Here is an 18,490-nt window from a genome sequence, read left to right as displayed (position 1 = left end):
ACCTTTACTGAAGACATCCACAGTCCAGGGTACCAGATCACAGGGCAGGCAGAGTCCGGCCAGTTTGGAGACAAGTCCAGAGTTCCCTTGTCCAGGTGGAAATCAGTAGCCTTCCCTTGCGCTGCAGTGGTGTAGTCCCTTACTGCCTATGGCTTCACATAAGGGTCTCACAGATGTGTCCCCCATTTAGGATAGGACAAAACCCATATGACTGGTGACTTGAGCCTGTTTATAAGGTCTCTTAGATAACCTGGCACTGTAGGTGTCACCGTGCCTCCTGGGTGTAGGTGCGGACAGGTAACCTGCAAATAGCTGTCCTGCCGGTCTCTGAAATAAGGCGTAGAGGTCCTTACTCCCTCGGTGTTCTGGCTACCAGGATTCTGCGCCTCAGAAGGAGGCACCCTGAGCGTGGCTGGTCCCCTTCTGGTATCCTCTCCTTTGCTTCGACTTCCTTCACGCTCGCTGCAATACAATTCTGCCTTTCAATGTCTCTTTCTGGGAGCTGCAGCTCTGAGGGCATGCACAGCTCCGTTAACCTTCTGTCCTCCTCAGACTCCAGTCTGGAACTAACTGAGCTGAGCTCAGCCAGCAACCAACTTCTGTCTGGAACTCACTAACTTTTCCTACAGACTAACAGTTATATATATATGGAATGACCTAACAAATAGGAGCAGGAGCTCCCCCTGGTGGCCTGGAATGTGAATGTGTTGCATGTTTGGGATACCTGGATGCAGTTATCCTTTCTTGCCTCCAAACGTAGCATCACTCTCCCCGAGAGGAAAGCAATACTACTGCGACGACCAGGACCCTGGGGCGCCGCAGAAGTATATATATATATATATATATATATATATATATATATATATATATATATATATAAAAATAATAATAATTTTAAAGTACAAATGACAGAATGAGATTGCCAATTAGAAAATACCAACATAATAAATGGGAAGAAAGCAAAAAAACAAACAGTCATAATACAATACATCTAGAATAAATCATCAATCTCAATGTAAGAGCGTGAAGAAAAGGGAAAAGAAGGGAGTAATGAGGAAGGAAACACAAAAAAATAAAATAAAATGCTCCTTGCCTGCTACTAAGTGCTATTTTAATCTGACCTTAAGGGTATTTTATTTATTCAACCATCTACTGAAGAGTGAGCCATCTTTAAAGGGGTTGTCCATTACTAGGACAACCCCTTCTCGATCTGAATGTTTGGCGTTGACAATACTTTTACTCACCTCCGATGCCGGCGCCGTTCCAGCTGTGTCGGCACTCAATTTCCCAGGGCTCTCGTGCACCTTTGGACGTATTGAACATCAACAGGAAGCCAGGGCTGCAGCTGATCTCTGACGTTCGATTTGTCCAAAGGCGGGGACAGTGACGCTAGCGCTGATTGAGTGATGGGTTCACATGTCATATCGCACAAGAGCCCCAGAACCGCGACTGCTGGAATTGTGTCGGCACCGGAGGTGAGTATAAGTGTTTAAAACACCAAACATTCAGATTGAGAAGAGGATGTCCTAGTAGTGGACAACCCCTTTAATAAAACTAAACAATTCTCATCAAATAAGCTCTACATGATCCCCTGCTATTAACGTGTCAATCTGGTAAAGGTGTTCAATTCAACCACTCCCTCCATAAAGGAGAGTGGAACAGTGGTTTTCCAATGACTCGGGGTGAAGGTGCGTGCAGCAGTCAGAGAATGCCTTAAAAAGTCCTTCTTTAAGGGATAATTGCCTCTGGGAGGCTCCAGGGAAAAAAAAAGGAGAGATTTCTCAGACTCCTAGAAGAGTGTGCTAATAAACGAGACCCTGCCTATTACAGTTTTCAGCAGAATCATTCAGAATGAACTGTTTCAGCTGGGACATGCAGCAACCATTTATCATCACAACATGGGGAAATCGGATACATGAAGAAAGCTGTGACACAGGCACAAAGCTAAGCGATAACACAGTATGGTAGAAAGAGGAACTGCTGTCCACTTATGATTGTCCCCTACTATCAGCTGTTGTATCCGCAACTATGCCAAAGAATGTCCAGTAATAAGTGATTTGAGAGACTTTGAGTCCTAGAGGATGAAGATCAAGATGTGGAGAAGGCGGAGAATGGCAAAAGAATAGGAAATTGGGAAGGGGCAAACACCTTTTCACACAACTATATGCACATACACATGTGTATGTAGTCAAAATTAGCCAGATCCACCTGGCTAGCTTTGACTAAGAACCAGGAGATGAGTTGACATTGTGTCAGTCTGCTGAATATTGAGCAGAGTGGGATGTGTTGAAGCTGGTGAGTGACCAGACAAAATGTGAGTTGTAGCTGGAAGAGAATCCAGCCAGAATTTCTCTCTGAATGGAGACTGCACCGGTCAGCTAGGTAAGCTGAGCAGTCTGTGTGTTGGAGCTGCAGAGTAACCTGTGGAAGCTGCAGCCTGTTCAGTGTAAACTGTGCATAGAGTTGAACACTTCTGTTTGGAGCTGGAAGCTGCTGGAGCTCAGGCTGAAGGTGATACCGAGACTGGTAGGACTGACTAACATCCAAACAAGTTCAAGCTGCCCTGCAGTCCGAGGGTACAACAGTGTCAACTCGTACTATCCGTTGGCATCTGAATGAAACGAGACTGTATGGTAGGAGACCCAGGAAGACCCCACTTCTTAACCCAAGACATAAAAAAGCCAGGCTGGAGTTTGCCAAAACTTACCTGAAAAAGCCTAAAACGTTTTGGAAGAATGTTCTCTGGTCAGATGAGACAAAAGTAGAGCTTTTTGGGCAAAGGCATCAACATAGAGTTAACAGGAGAAAAAAAGAGGCATTCAAAGAAAAGAACACGGTTCCTACAGTCAAACATTGCGGAGGTTCCCTGATGTTTTGGGGTTGCTTTGCTGCCTCTGGCACTGGACTGCTTGACCGGGTGCATGGCATTATGAAGTCTGAAGACTATCAACAAATTTTGCAGCATAATGTAGGGCCCAGTGTGAGAAAGCTGGGTCTCCCTCAGAGGTCATTGGTCTTCCAGCAGGACAATGACCCAAAACACACTTCAAAAAGCACTAGAAAATGGTTTGAGAGAAAGCACTGGAGACTTCTAAGGTGGCCAGCAATGAGTCCAGACCTGAATCCCATAGAACATCTGTGGAGAAATCTAAAAATGGCAGTTTGGAGAAGGCACCCTTCAAATATCAGGGACCTGGAGCAGTTTGCCAAAGAAGAATGGTCTAAAATTCCAGCAGAGCATTGTAAGAAACTCATTGATGGTTACCGGAAGCGGTTGGTCGCAGTTATTTTGGCTAAAGGTTGTGCAACCAAGTATTAGGCTGAGGGTGCCAATACTTTTGTCTGGCCCATTTTTGGCGTTTTGTGTGAAATGATCAATGTTTCGCCTTTTGCTTCATTCTCTTTTGTGTTTTTTCATTGAAGACAAATTAAATGAAGATAATAATACCAAATAATTTGTGTTTGCAATCATTTTCAGGAAGAAACTGAGTATTATCTGACAGAATTGCAGGGGTGTCAATAATTTTGTCCATGACTGTATTTGCTGAATTAACTGTTTATTGGCTCCTATACCTTTATGCCCAGAAGAGGCTGTTTTGGTTTTGAATCCATTGGAATTTTATCAAAGCAATAAACCTGAACAAGTTTGGACCAAACTGCATTGCCTGTGTGAACGCTACCTAATGCCTACCTGGGAGAGTGAATCCCTACAATATGTGAGTCATGTAGCAGCTATCTGTGGCCCCGTTCTTGATCCTTCTTTGTAAGCGCTGTGTGTTTCTCCAACTACACTAGGAAATTCCTAATGTGTCACACGATTATATTACTGGGATATATAAAAAGAAAGAGCCTTTTATAAAAGTGTGGACTCCGTGCAGGAAAGAGGCTCCATACAACCCAAATCTCCTGAAGTTATGGAAGAAAGTGCTGTAGTAATTACTTTATTACTAGGAAACAGTCTTGTTGGGAATAGTAAGACGAGAGCTACACATTTTTCTACTCGAACACCGACATTTCTTTTGATCCAAAACTTGTACAAGTATTTCAGGAATACTCGTCAATGACCTGGCTACAGGATAAGCATGACTGATGGGTGCCTGACACTAAAGAACACAGCAATCAGCAGAACAAAGCGTCTCCACAACCCCGTTGGCCATACACATTAGATGTGACTGTGCCCGGCACTGCAAGGTGATTGGGATAGGCTAACAAAGTGGAGATCCCCTTAAAGGAGGGATCATACATTTTCATAAGTGGAGGTAGTCCGTAGTTCATTTTAAGTGATAGTTATTGAGCCAGGGTCTGGACTGATATGATCTGTAACTGGGAAAGTTTTGGGATTTGCCTAAATTGCATAAAATATGACTTCCTGTTGGTACAACATTTTGCAAGCACCCACATATGACCTGTCCATCAAAATCAGCTCTTCACATTAAATATGGCCCCTTCTGGCTCATCCTTTTCTTGTATATCATAAGTTTACATCACAGTTCTTTATTGAAACGTTAGGTGTGTACCATATACAAACAGTGCAAAAACATGTTATTTGCATATTTATTTGGGTATCTTTGACTTTTCAAAGACACCCCAATAAAATATAAAAAAAAAAAGAGTTAACTACTTTTTTAGAAGGGACCCCAAATTATAAGTTTCCATCTAGGGGGATTAGCTTTAATTTGTGGAGGGAACTGATCAGAAAGTATTACATTTTCCTGCAGTGCCTCCGCAGGGGAAATGAAGTACTACGCAACTGAATGCTGTCAATGCGATGTGCAGATTAGTTGGATCCTACAGAGAGACGTCCACTTTTTTCACCCAGCTTGCTAGAATTATGACAGGTTAGGAGACGCTAGTCCGTTCCCCAGGTTTGTGTGCAGGGGACGTTGACACAGTTTGAACTTCAATCATTGGGACTTTTATACCTTTTTCCAGCAGTGAGGACCACAGGGTAAACATCCTGTCACATTCCTGAAATGTTTCTCCTAGGTTGAGAAACTGCAAAAATCTTTGCTAGAGATATTATATTATCAGAATGCAAGTCCGTGCTGTATGTGCATACAAGATGGAAAGAATAAAAACAGCAGTGATGTGTACGCCATCAAGATTCATGCTGAGATGCTTACGAAAAAAAAAATATTTCTGCACTGATGTCATCACTTTAATCAAAGCCGATCATAAATTCTTTCCTGGTTCGTGAGTTAGGCTGTATTCATCATAAACATACATATATAATAGGAGGAAAAGCAAAAGTCAGACCCCCAACATTGTGCTGAAATAAATTGTATACATCATACCTCCCCCCATCCTCTGAGAACCATGTGCCACGTTTCTCTAAGGGGTAGTGGGTTCAACCTCTTGTGCATGTCAACCCCCGGGTTGGGGTTTTGTGTCTCAAAAGCCCCCCATAGCTATTGCCAGGGCTGATCCTGTAGTATAAATGCCCATGTAATTCTTTCCCAGACTTCAAAAACTCTTGAGAAAGACAGTTATGCCAAAATAAAAGACAGAGCCCTAGTTTAGGGAAGTTTGGTGAGCGCTGTTCTGACTATGGTCAGAAGTCCAGGAGGTTGGACCTAGTTGACAGGTCATAGGAGTAACCCACAGTTTGCATTGGATGACCCCTTTAAACTCAACAAGTTGCAGGGATTTTAGCAGTGTAGACTGCAAGTCATGAGTGTTTAGGTTGCCCAATAGCTAGTTGGTATACAACACACTGCCTCTCTGTGCTCCACAGGACTGATGTCCATCCCCCCTCTCAGGCTATGAGATGACTAGAAGGAAAAAGCATATGTATTGAAGATGCACAAAAGAAATGTGAAAGTACAAGAAATGCTGTTATGTTATATTTGTTTCTGAAGGCACTGCACCTTTAAAATATGTACATGTGTTCATTGCATGAAAGGTGTCTTTAAGGCAGTACTATATTTGTAGTACTGGGGACACAAGTCGGTTGGGTCAGAGGTGACACATGGAGACACTGCAGTATTGTGCGTTGTGGTGAGGCCATGATATATATGGAGGCAGCTTCGCGAGCGTTATGGGCCAACGGATAGATAGCAATACTGTCAGAGAAGGAGTACATTGTGCGGGAGAATCTGTGAATGTGGATCTTGCTGAGACACTCCCATGTCCCTGGGTACTGCAAGTAGTTGTAGATCACTCTCAGCTTAAAGTCAGTAACATGGCAGCTTCAAGCTTTACAATTCTGTTCTAACCAGTGACGGAGGCAGTCTGCTAGACTATGTTATGAACTGTGCAAAGAAACTATTAACGCATAAACACCAAACTCTGTGCCACATCTATAATGTGTATCTGTGAAACTGTGTGCTACATCAATAACTACTGACAGTCAACTTTAATATCTAACCACAAGCTTTGTGCCTCAACAGTTGTGTGACTATTCTGTAACCACCAAGCTGTGTGCCTCAACTCTGATGTAACCACAAGCTTTGTGCGTCAACTCTTATGTGACAACTGTGTAACCACGAAGCTTTGTGCCTCAACTCTGATGTATCTGCAATATTTGTGCCTCAACTCTGATGTAACTACAAGCTTTGTGCCTCAACTCTTATGTGTGACTACTCTATAACCACTAGGTTGAATGCCTCAACTCTGATGTAAACACAAGCTTTGTGCCTCAACTCTTATGTGTGACTATTCTGTAACTAACAAGCTGTGTTCCTCAACTCTGATGTAACCACAAGTTTTGTGCCTCAACTCTTTTGTGTGACTACTCTGTAACCATCAAGCTCAATGCCTCAAGACTGGGAATTTGACAAGATTGTGTCCTCTTATTTGCCTAAAATATATTTTGTAACTGTTAAGCAGTCTACTGCAACTCTGATTTGTAAGCTCTGTGCCACAACTCTTTATAAATAACTTCCAAATTCTCTACCTCAACACTGATGTGTAACTACCAAGCTGTGTACCACAATTCAATTCTGATATGCAACTGACAAGTTGTGTGCCACAACTCAGATATGTAACTGAAAGCTTTGTGCCTTAAATTTTATGTGCAACTATTGTGTAACTGCCAAACTCTGTGTCTCAAAAAAGGGTCTATTAATCAAGGTTGTGTCCTCATTCTTGCCTCATCTCTAATGTGTAACTGTCAAGCTGTGTGCCACAACTATGATGTCTAGTTCTTTGCCTCAACTCTTATGTAAAAGATCTGTGCCTCAATACTTTATGCATTTGCCAAGATTGAACAACCAAAAAGACAACAATATCCTAAAAAATATCTGTTTAATGAATAATATTAAAATCTAAAAAAATAATTACCACTGACATCAAAAACACCTAGATCCGAACTGGGTAGAAAAAATAGAAAACATACCACAGGAACTCTTTGGATAAAGAAAAAATATTCCTGACACAGTCCCTGTTAGTGGCCCTAATAGAGCTCACACCTTCCTAACAGCGGAGGTTGGCACCCTAAAATTCGATGTGGCGGCCCCGCTCCACGTAGACTGTCCCTTCTTGCCCTCGCTGGGCCCTACCAACTACCCACGCCCGAACCCCAACATCATACACACACAAAGACCTAGGTCACACTAACAAGTGAAAAAAGTGAAAAAACAAAAACCTAAAAACAGGGCAGCAAAATAGTGCTGCAAAAACGTCACGCAAAATATGTACCCTAAGTGCTGAGCTGTTTGAGACGTGTAGGTCTCCAATATATCTATTTTTCTGTAGTAAAACAGTAAAGATACTATGATCTAATAATACCTATAATATAGGATGAAGCTAAATATACAAAGTTAGGCCGGCTTCACACTCAGCGTATGAAAATACGGTCCGTATATTACGGCCGTAATACGCTGAAAAGTCCCGAAAATAGTGGTCCGTAGCTCCTCCGTAGGCAGGGTGTGTCAGCGTTTTTTGCGCATGGCATCCTCCGTATGTAATCCGTATGGCATCCGTACTGCGTGGTTTTCTCGCAGGCTTGCAAAACCAACATACCGCTATAGAAGTGATCCATGTGTCCCAAAAAGAAAAAAAAAATATATATATATACTGTGTATATATATATATATATATATATATATATATATATCTATCAGTAGACACATATGTGTATATATATTAATATTTTTTCCAGCGCTATACAGCTTGAAAGCCGGTAATTCAATTACCGGCTTTTTCTTTCTCCTTCCTAAAACCCAACATGATTTGAGACATGGTTTACATACAGTAAACCATGTCTTCTCTCCCTTTTTTTTGCAGATTCCACACTACTAATGTCAGTAGTGTGTATCTGCAAAATTTGGCCGTTCTAGCTCTTAAAATAAAGGGTTAAATGGCGGAAAAAATTGGCGTGGGCTCCCGCGCAATTTTCTCCGCCAGAGTAGTAAAGCCAGTGACTGAGGGCAGATATTAATAGCCTGGAGAGGGTCCACGGTTATTGGCCCCCCCCCTGGCTAAAAATATCTGCCCCCAGCCACCCCAGAAAAGGCACATCTGGAAGATGCGCCTATTCTGGCACTTGGCCACTCTCTTCCCATTCCCGTGTAGTGGTGGGATATGGGGTAATGAAGGATTAATAACCGGATGACCCGGATAGGAGATACACCATATGAGATATCTGATGGAAAATATATGTACCTATATGCAACACTAAGGTTGATAATAATTTTTTTCACTGTGTTGTTTTTTTTCATCTTTTCTTTAATCTTTTTTTTTTTTTTCATTTTTTTATATATATCTGAATGCCTCAGTATAAGTCAGCCTTGATGACTTCTAGGTCATAACTAAGCTATTGTATCTATTTTTGAAGACAGCGGCGTGTGAATATACACATAAGAGGTCTTTGTTACATGATCTCTTAGTCTTTTGAGCATAAGAGATTTGTGCTCTATTTGTACCCTCTGGCCACTGGCTATGAGTAACTTTGTATATTTAGCTTCATCCTATATTATAGGTATTATTAGATCATAGTATCTTTACTGTTTTACTACAGCAAAATAGATATATTGGAGACCTACACGTCTCAAACAGCTCAGCACTTAGGGTACATATTTTGGGTGACGTTTTTGCAGCACTATTTTGCTGCCCTGTTTTTAGGTTTTTGTTTTTTCACTTTTTTCACTTGTTAGTGTGACCTAGGTCTTTGTGTGTATGATGTTGGGGTTTGGGCGTGGGTAGTTGGTAGGGCCCAGCGAGGGCAAGAAGGGACAGTCTACGTGGAGCGGGGGCGCCACATCAAATTTTAGGGTGCCAACCTCCGCTGTTAGGAAGGTGTGAGCTCTATTAGGGCCACTAACAGGGACTGTCAGGAATATTTTTTCTTCATCCAAAGAGTTCCTGTGGTATATTTTCTATTTTTTCTACCCAGTTCGGATCTAGGTGTTTTTGATGTCGGTGGTAATTATTTATTTAGATTTTAATATTATTAATTAAACATATTTTTTAGGATATTGTTGTCTTTTTGGTTGTTAGATAGAATATATCCTTTTTTCATTTGGTTCGGTAGTTTGCCAAGATTGAGAAACTTAAACCTTTACTTAAGTTGACTCCAACTGGCTTAATATCTCTCCTACTTGAACATTGCTGAACTAAAGCGCCATTCCCAAAACAGGTAATAAATTTAGGGCCATAGGCCACGCAACCAAAACTCACTTTCTTACATACTTAGGTGCATGGCTATAGGAACTTCAAAAACAGTAATCGTTGCCAAGGCCTTAGTGCATGAAAAGACCCCAAACCTCCTTTGCCACACAAGAAGACACCACTACGAGGTTGATAATGGTGTCTAAGAGCCTAAAACTACATCTATAGGGATGTGGTAAGAGACAGTAACAACAGCATATCCTTTTCTCATTGGAACTTACAAGATCATTGGTGTGAATTTATACGTCTTTTGAAGCAGTTTTCTTTTTTTTTCCTTTCTTACCTCGGTCTTGGCTGCTCGGAACTGACGCTTGAATCTCTATTTGCACAAAAAAAAGCAAATTTGTGTAAAACTTCCTGTGAATAATACCATCTTTACATTAGCATTTCCAGGCTAATGACAATTCTTAATGCAGTTAATTCTGTGGGTACAGTGACAGTCGTTTTGTCTTATATTTGTCCTTACTTTTTGTCATAGCCCGTACCCATGCAAAACAATTATGAGCCAGAAACCAGTCTATTTCCGTAATTTATAACAAAGCCCCTTGGGGATGGCTCAGGAGCGGTCACCGGTAAACACAAGAAAGTTGTGATGCTTGGAAATGTGCCAGGAAATAATTTGCAATACTCAAGAGATAGAGAAGTAAGAATCTCTGGTTACAAACTCTTCCACTGATAAAGCCGCATAAATCATTGAGAAAAGCAGGAATTTTAAATTTACTGTTTACACATATTTTAACTAACCCAAAGTTTAAGACTTTTACTATGGCCTGAAGACGAATATTGTAAATTTAATTAGATTGTTCAACTATAACATAATTTTTTTTTAATTAAATGCATGTATTTGGGGCTAAAAATCATTTTTGCAATTGGGTTTCATGAAATATTTTGCATTGTTTGGCTTTTACAGTCGATTTGTTTTCCTGCACTTTGAACTTCCATGTGATCATAAATCAGCTAAAATTAGCTTAAAAAAAGACAGACAAGAGCTAAAAACTCTTGCCAGATGTCAGAATGAACTCACTTTTGGATCATCAGTTAACTCATTATGTAGCCTGAACTAGACAGTGCAATACAGAGATTATAGAAGGCAAACAGTGCAACATTTTTCATTACATACATTTAAGTAAAAAAGAAAGTGTTCCCAGAAGTTGACAACCCCTAACTTTATATAACAGCCCATTGTATAGCATAAGTATATACAGCGGCATGTAAAAGTTTTGGCACCCCTGGTCACAATTACTGCTATTGTGAACAGTTAGGCTATGTGCCCATGTTGAGTAAAATTTCTGCACCACTTCTGTAGCTCTTCGCAGCAAAAATGAAGCTGAAAAATAGCGCATTTTTGCCTGCGTTACTGTCCTGCGTTTTTTTTTTCAACGTATGCACACAGCCCTTAGCAAGATGAAGATGAGATGATCTCTAAAAGGCCTAAAGGTAAAGATTACACATTTCTTTTGTATTTTAGGCCCCCCCCCCCCAAAAAAAAATATACTGGATGGTTGCCCGATTCTAACGCATCGGGTATTCTAGAATATGTATGTCCATGTAGTAGATTGCTCAGCCACGTAGTATACAGCACAGAGCCACGTAGTACATTGCACAGCCCACATAGTATATTGCCCAGCTACGTAGTATATTGCCCAGCTACGTAGTATATTGCCCAGTCACGTAGTATATTGCCCAGCCACGTAGTATATTGCCCAGTTACATTGTATATTGCCCAGTTACATGGTATATTGCCCAGTGACGTAGTATATTGCCCAGTTACATTGTATATTGCCCAGTGACATAGTATACAGCAGAGCCACATAGTATATTGCCCAGTGACGTAGTATATTACGCAGCCACGTAGTATATTGCCCAGTGACGTAGTATATTGCCCAGTGACGTAGTATATAGCACAGAGCCACGTAGCATATTGCCCAGCTATGTAGTATATTGCCCAGCCACGTATGACACAGGTTAAAAAAATAAACATATACTCACCTTCCGCAGGTGTGTTGTAGCACTGTCGCCTGTGTGGGGTGCAGGCGGCATCTTCCGGTCCCAGGGTGTGCTGATGTCGCGGTCACATGACCGTGACATCACAGCAGGTCTTTGTCGTGCAGGACCTGTCATGACGTCGCGGTCACATGACCGTGACGTCACGGCAGGTCCTTTCCGCGCTGGCGCGCAGGACTTGTGATGACGTCGCGGTCACATGACTGTGACGTCATGGCAGGTCCTTCTGCCAGACCATCCGTGCGACCGGAACGTGCCAGTTGCATCGCGAGGAGCGGGAAAGGCGGCGTAGGTGAGTATATAATCATTTTTTTAATTATTTTTAACATTCGATGTTTTTACTATTGGCGCTGCATAGGCTGCGTCAATAGTAAAAAAACTTGGTCACACAGGGTTAATAGCAGCGGTAACGGACTGCATTACACCGCGGCATAACGCGGTCCGTTACCACTGCCATTAACCCTGTGTGAGGGCAGACTGGAGGGGTGTATGCGGGCGCCAGGCAGTGAGTGCGGGGAGTAAAGAGCGGCCATTTTCTTCCGGACTGTGCGTGTCGCTGATTGGTCGCGGCAGCCATGACAGGCAGCTGCCGAGACCAATCAGCGAACGAATAACTGTTACAGACAGACAGACAGAAGGACAGACGGAAGTACCCCTTAGACAATTATATAGTAGATATATATACCGTATATATATTCTTTTACGTTTTAAAAATTACAAAAAGGAAAAATGGGCCGTTGCAAAAGTTTGGGCACCTTGCATGGTTAGTACCTAGTATCACCCTGTTTTGAAAGTATTACAGCTTGTAAACACTTTTTGTAGCCAGACAAGAGTCTTTCAGTTCCTGTTTGTGGGATTTTCATCCATTCTTCCTTGGAAAATTCTTCCAGTTCTGTGAGATTCCTGAGTCGTCTTGCATCCTCTGCTATTTTGACGTTCAGACAAAGATTTTCAATGATGTTCAGATCAGGGGACTGAGAGGACCATTGTAAAACCTTCAGGTAGAGGTCATCTATTGTGGATTTTGACTTGTGTTTAGGATCATTATCCATTTGTAGAAGCCATCCTCTTTACCTACTTCAGCTTTTTTTATAGATGGTATTGTGTTTGCATCAAGAATTTGCTGAAATTTCATAGAATCTTTTTTTCCCTCTTCCCATGAAATGTTCCATGTGCCATTGGCTGCAACACAACCCCAAAGCGTAATCGATCCACCTCCATGCTTAATAGTTGTCGATGTTCTTTTCCTGAAATCCTGTGCCCTATTTTCTCCACACATACCTTTAATCATTGTGGCCAAAAAGTTCTACTTTATCTTCATCGGTCCACAGGACTTGTTTCCAAATGCAGCAGGCTTGTTTAGATTTCTTTTGCATACTTTTAGCACTGAATTTTATGGTGAAGACACAGGAGAGGTTTTCTTCCGATGACTCCTCCATGAAGGCCATATTTGTGCAGGTGTCTCTGAACAGTAAAACAATGTACCAGAACTCCAGAGTCTGATAAATCTTTCTAAAGCTCTTTTGCAGTCAAGCGGGGGTTCTGATTTGCGTCTCTAGCAATCCTACAAGCAGCTCTCACTGAAATCTTGCTTGTTCTTCCAGACCTTATCTTGACCTCCACTGTTCCTGTTACCTTCCATTTCTTAATTACATTTCAATCTGAGGAAAGGGCAACTTGAAAATGCTTTGCTATCTTCTTATAGTCTTCTCTTGCTTTGTGGGCCTCCACCATTTTCATTTTCAGAGTGCTAGACAGCCGCTTAGAAGACCCCATGGTTGCTGTTTTTTTTAGCACAAAGTTAGAGGAGGCTGGGTTTTTATAAAGCTGGGAAAGTTGCATCACCTGGCCTAACAATGAGGGTGAACAAATCATAACCCTAACAGACTAACTAAGGGCTCAAACCTTGGTCAGTTATCTGAGCACACAAATCTCAAAGGGTGCCCAAACTTTTGCATTGGCACATTTCCCATATGACAATATTTTTTTTTTTCTTTGTTTGGATAAAATACAAAGGAAATGTGTCATCTTTAACTTTAGGCCTTTTGGAGATAATTTAATGTTTAACTTGGTTAATTGTTCATGGTAGCAGAAATTTTGACCAGGGGTGCGCAAACTTTTACATGCCACTGTAAAGTAGCATTCAGTGATTGACTTTTAGATGATGGTTCTCTGTCCAATGGTGTAACCTACATATTGCAGGGGATCCTACCACCAGTGGTCTACTGGAAATTATTTAGGGCTTAGGGAACCCCTCTAATATAAATTATTACTTGCCTAGTAGGACAGCTATTAAAAAATCTCATTGTTATGTACAGTTAAACAGGATATATACAATATATTTTCAAAAATTTTGAAAATTCTGATTCCACTTTCTTATAACTCTGTATTTAGCTGTTCCTCTGTCACTCCTCCTGGAAGTAAACTGATAGAACGGGATGTTACCAGATGGGGAAAAGTCCCTACACAGCCCTACCAGTGTTAACATTGACAGACTGTCTAGGGACACGTCCCTTTGACAAGGGGAAATGGAGCCATCCAGATGTCAATGTATCCATACATTTCTAGGAGGAAAAACATAGTAATGGCACTGCACAGCGTTCTGAAGGGATTATTATAAGTATGTGCGGGGAAAAAAAATTGTCAGGAGAGCAGACGGCTACTCAGAAATGAACTGAATGCAGTGAGCGCCCTCTGTTGGGGTCCATTGGGAGCCAGAATCTCATTTTTTCCTTGAGCATGTATGTGGCTGTTTCTTCAGCGTGGTGGGCACACAGGCCTCCTAAGGGTCCTCTTCTACTCCTCTGCCTCAATGACAGCCCTATGCCTCAAACCCTTATACACCTCCCTCTGTGGTTACGGCTCATTTCTCTCCTCCTGTGTTGCGGCTACTTCTCTCCACCTGCATTTTCTCTCTTCCTTCTTTTGCTAACCTGCTTCTTGCCTTCTTCTGCAGAGCCCCATTTTCAGGATCAGTGTGGGGTGGTCCAGCTGTCAGACCTTCACCTATCATTAAGTTCTCCCCTATGCTATGGATAACTTCTAAAGATGGGAGTAACCCTTCAATATATTTATATCAGTTTTTATTAAGGAGCTTGGGCAGTGCACCCCATATAGTCTCAATGGGTACTGGGGCTCCCCTTGAAGCTGTAGGGATTCTTAAAGGCCATGATCCTTGGCAAAAAAGGATGCTAACCAGATCTCATCCAGATGACAGAACAGTCACCCCCAAAACTGGGACCCCATCAATCCAGAGAACAGTATCTCGAGACTGCCAACGATCTGCCACCAAAGAATACGTGATATCTTTTTATATCGGGAGTAACCCTAGAATGTACCAATGTAAAGACCTATGCTGCATCATATAACGCCCATGCCTCCTAGTACTGACAACTGTAGTGGTTATTTTATATCTTTGGATTCTATTTAAACTTTATTAAAATGGTATTCCACAGTGGAAAATGACATTGTTGATTTGTTGCAACTTTAACCCCTTCATGCCATGCCCATTTTTCCATTTTTTTTTTTCCTCTCCTTCTTCCAAGAGCCATAACTTTTTTTAGATTTTGTTCAATATAGCCGTATCTTGTCTTGTTTTTTTTTTTTGCAGGATGAGTTGTACTTTGGAATGACACCATTAATTTTATCATATAGTGTACTGGAAAACGGGGAAAAAAATCCAAGTGCGATCAAACTGCCAAAAAAGTGTTTTTTTTTTTTTATTTTTTTTATTTACCATTTTCACTATATGGTAAAATTGACCTGACAGTATGATTCCCCAGGTCACTACGAGTACACAGATACCAAACATGAATACTTTATTTTTTATTTAAGTGGGAAAAAAAAATCAGATATTTGTATGAAAAAATCGTTTTTTGCGTTTTTATGTTTTGGGACCTGGGGCTGGATGGATGAGGGCTTATTTTTGTTTTGTCATGAATATGCGGCTCCACCCCTATGGGAGGTGGAGCCGCATATTCATGACTGTAATCGGCGGCACCACGTGACCGCTCATACAGGAGAAGCTGGCGCTGAGAGGAAGCTGCGAGGGAGTCGGGTGAGTATTTTATTAACAGCGGGCGGGCGCACAGGGGGTGGGAGGGGGGAGGGAACAGGGATCTTTATTTTAAACACGAAAAATTTTAAAAAAAGGATTTTTCTTATCTTCTCTCCAGCGAACGCTGCTGGAGAGAAGATATGAATGGCGGCTTCAGCACCAGATGCAGGGGACAGCGCTTACTGTAGCGCTGTCTCCTGCACGGCACACGGACTGCACACGGACAGCGTCCGTGTGCGGTACGTGTTTTACACGGACCCATTGACTTTAATGGGTCCGTGTAATCCGTGCGCTCCCACGAACACTGACATGTCTCCGTGTTTTGCACACGGACACACGGTCCGTGAAAACACGCTAACATATGCAGAGACACATTGATTTCAATGTGTCTACGTGAGTCAGTGTCTCCGGTACGTGAGGAAACTGTCACCTCATGTACCGGAGCCACTGACTTGTGAAACCGGCCTCAGGGAGAGGGAGTCTTTTATACAGGATGACTTCCAGCAATTAGCTGAGAGCCATCCAGAAGGTAAACATGTTATGCTAAATGCCTCTCAGCAACAGGCTGAGGGCATTTAGCAATATGCGCGCACTGCCCCTTTAAGACTAGGGGAGCGGGTCGCCCTGTGTGTGCCACTGGAAGCTGCAGCACGCACCACAGCAGGAAGCAGGAGCACGCTGTAAGACCATGCCGTGGGACCGGGAAGCGGGAAGGTGAGTATGCCGGCACCCCTGCATGGATAGGAAAGGGAACACTATGCAGGGGTGCCGGCCATAGTGCTACACACTCTACTAGGAAAAGTGTCCCCAATGGGGTGGCCTCATAATTTGGAAAAATATTTTTTTTAAATAAAGGCATCTGCTTCAAAGATGGCCAAAAATAATGGTCAGCTGGGACCCCCGCCTGTTATCAGAACGGGGAACGTTTACTCATTAGAATAGAGTGCACATGCTTGAGCGCCACTCCATTCATTCTCTATGAGGACTACTGCCATAAGCCGAGGGCAGCGCCCAGCAGTCCCATGAGTGCGGGTCCCAGAGATCTTTTCACTGTACAGCCTCTTTGAGATATTACACAGAAAGTCTATTATTAAAGTTTTTTTTATTATTTCTCATAGCCCCTTTTTATAAGTGCGACTTGGTGAGGGTTCAGGATCTCAGTCCTTCCTCCATTAATCTCTAAACCTATCGGCAGAAGTACTCTGCAAACGGTAACTACTGACCCCACACCCCTTGAGCTGAAGGATAATCTGAACAGTTCAGCTCATTTATTTGAGTAATCACTGGAGGTCTCAGGATCCAGATCCCACTTTTCATTTTTTTATTAGAGGCTGTAACATATCAAAAGTTTAGCTAACTTTTAACACACTTTAATGGGGATCAATATTTTGCAGATCAAATACGTCATGAATTTTTCATATAACTTCTGAAATGTATATTTGAAGCATAAGCCAAAAAATTAGAAACACATCCCCCATGCAAAATGCTATTCAGAAAGTCAGCCATAATGTCTTTTTTTTCCAGCCAGCATAAGTTATCTCACATATCTTTGTGAAAGTCAACACACAAGGAGTGCCACGTTGACTTACCTCCTGGTAGGGACCTGCCAGTCTCTTCTGATCAGTGAAGGTCACATCCAGTAGGAACAGGAGCACCATCAGTAGAAAGTAGGTTCTCGATAAGTTCCCCATCGCTGACACTATAAAGTTGCTGGTGACACACCTAAGGAGCATCACTAAGAAGATGCTGCTCTTTGAATTGACTTCGTACGGATGGACTTTCCTTTGCACTTTTAAACCTCGAGCATTTTTTCTTTTGGGTGTTAAGTTCTATAAAAGATGCATTCATTCCTTTACAAGCCATGATTGTCCAGATGAGTTAGGCTCGGGACGCTTAATTGGAGACAGGCCAAGTTCTTCCAAACCTTCCCCCTTGAGCTAAATGAAACCAAAATATTTTGAAGTTCAGCCCAGTTACTGAAGTGTGTCAATAGCTCTTTAAATGAAGTCGAATGCAGCTCTGCACATCAAAGCGCCAGCGAGAAGGTAGGCAGCTAAACGATATATTTACTTATTTACTGCTGGGTCAAATTTGACAACTGCCCTAGCTACCATTCAGGAGATTAGTGGTTACAACGTCTTCACAAGGTGACCCATCCAAACCACCATCAACCATAAATATCGTCTTCTGAAGTTTCTAAAACTTTTTTTTTTTGTATTTTTAGACACATTTGTTCCTGTGGAAAATAAAGAAGTGCTGTTTAAGCCATAATGAAAACTGTCACTACGTTGCTCCACACAATAAATATTTATGGGCTTTGCCAAAGCCCTCTGGAGGCGAACCTTCAATCCACTACCCATAGGCAAAGAAGTCAAGGCTATTAAAGCAAAGCTGTAATTTCAAACACATTTTCAGAATAACCTGTGGTTACATGATAATATTTCTGGTCATTATATGACTTGTATCTTGCATTTTTCACCAGTTTTCCCCTCTGCAGGCTCTCTCTCTCATTTTCAGCTGACTCTGAGCTAGTGGGTGGAAATTAGCTATAACCAATGCTTCCTATACACAGTACACACAGTCATGAGGGATACCTGCACTCCTTTCTCAATGGAGCTCACAAACAGAAGCAGTAGCAGAATGGAGGACACTGTGCAGCTGTACTGAGCAGTATAGCTGTCAATCCAGAACTGAGGTGAGATAAAACACTTAGTAGAAGGCAACAGTAACAGTCTTTGTGCCTGTGTCTCTCCCTGTCACTCTTCTTCTCCCTTACCATAGACTTTCGGTCATTATATGACCTTATATCTAATGTTCAGT

General features: G+C 42.0%; 1 protein-coding gene across 1 annotated transcript in view; it reads right to left on the bottom strand.

The window, feature by feature from the left end:
• ITIH6 (inter-alpha-trypsin inhibitor heavy chain family member 6) overlaps window positions 1–17,504 on the bottom strand; it is an 84,247-nt gene extending 66,743 nt beyond the window's left edge. The window contains exons 1-2 of the mRNA XM_069748191.1: window positions 17,260–17,504; window positions 9,893–9,928 (exon numbers count right to left, since the gene is read on the bottom strand). Of these exons, the coding sequence (XP_069604292.1) occupies window positions 9,893–9,928; window positions 17,260–17,403 (180 nt within the window). The 5' untranslated portion in view covers window positions 17,404–17,504. The remainder of the gene's footprint in view (window positions 1–9,892; window positions 9,929–17,259) is intronic.
• Window positions 17,505–18,490: the final 986 nt, after the last annotated feature.

The sequence above is a fragment of the Ranitomeya imitator genome, chromosome 2 (assembly GCF_032444005.1).
Source record: "Ranitomeya imitator isolate aRanImi1 chromosome 2, aRanImi1.pri, whole genome shotgun sequence".
Taxonomy (NCBI): Eukaryota; Metazoa; Chordata; class Amphibia; order Anura; family Dendrobatidae; genus Ranitomeya; species Ranitomeya imitator.
Note: the sequence above shows the minus strand (reverse complement) of the source record. Positions and strands in the feature narration are given on the sequence as shown.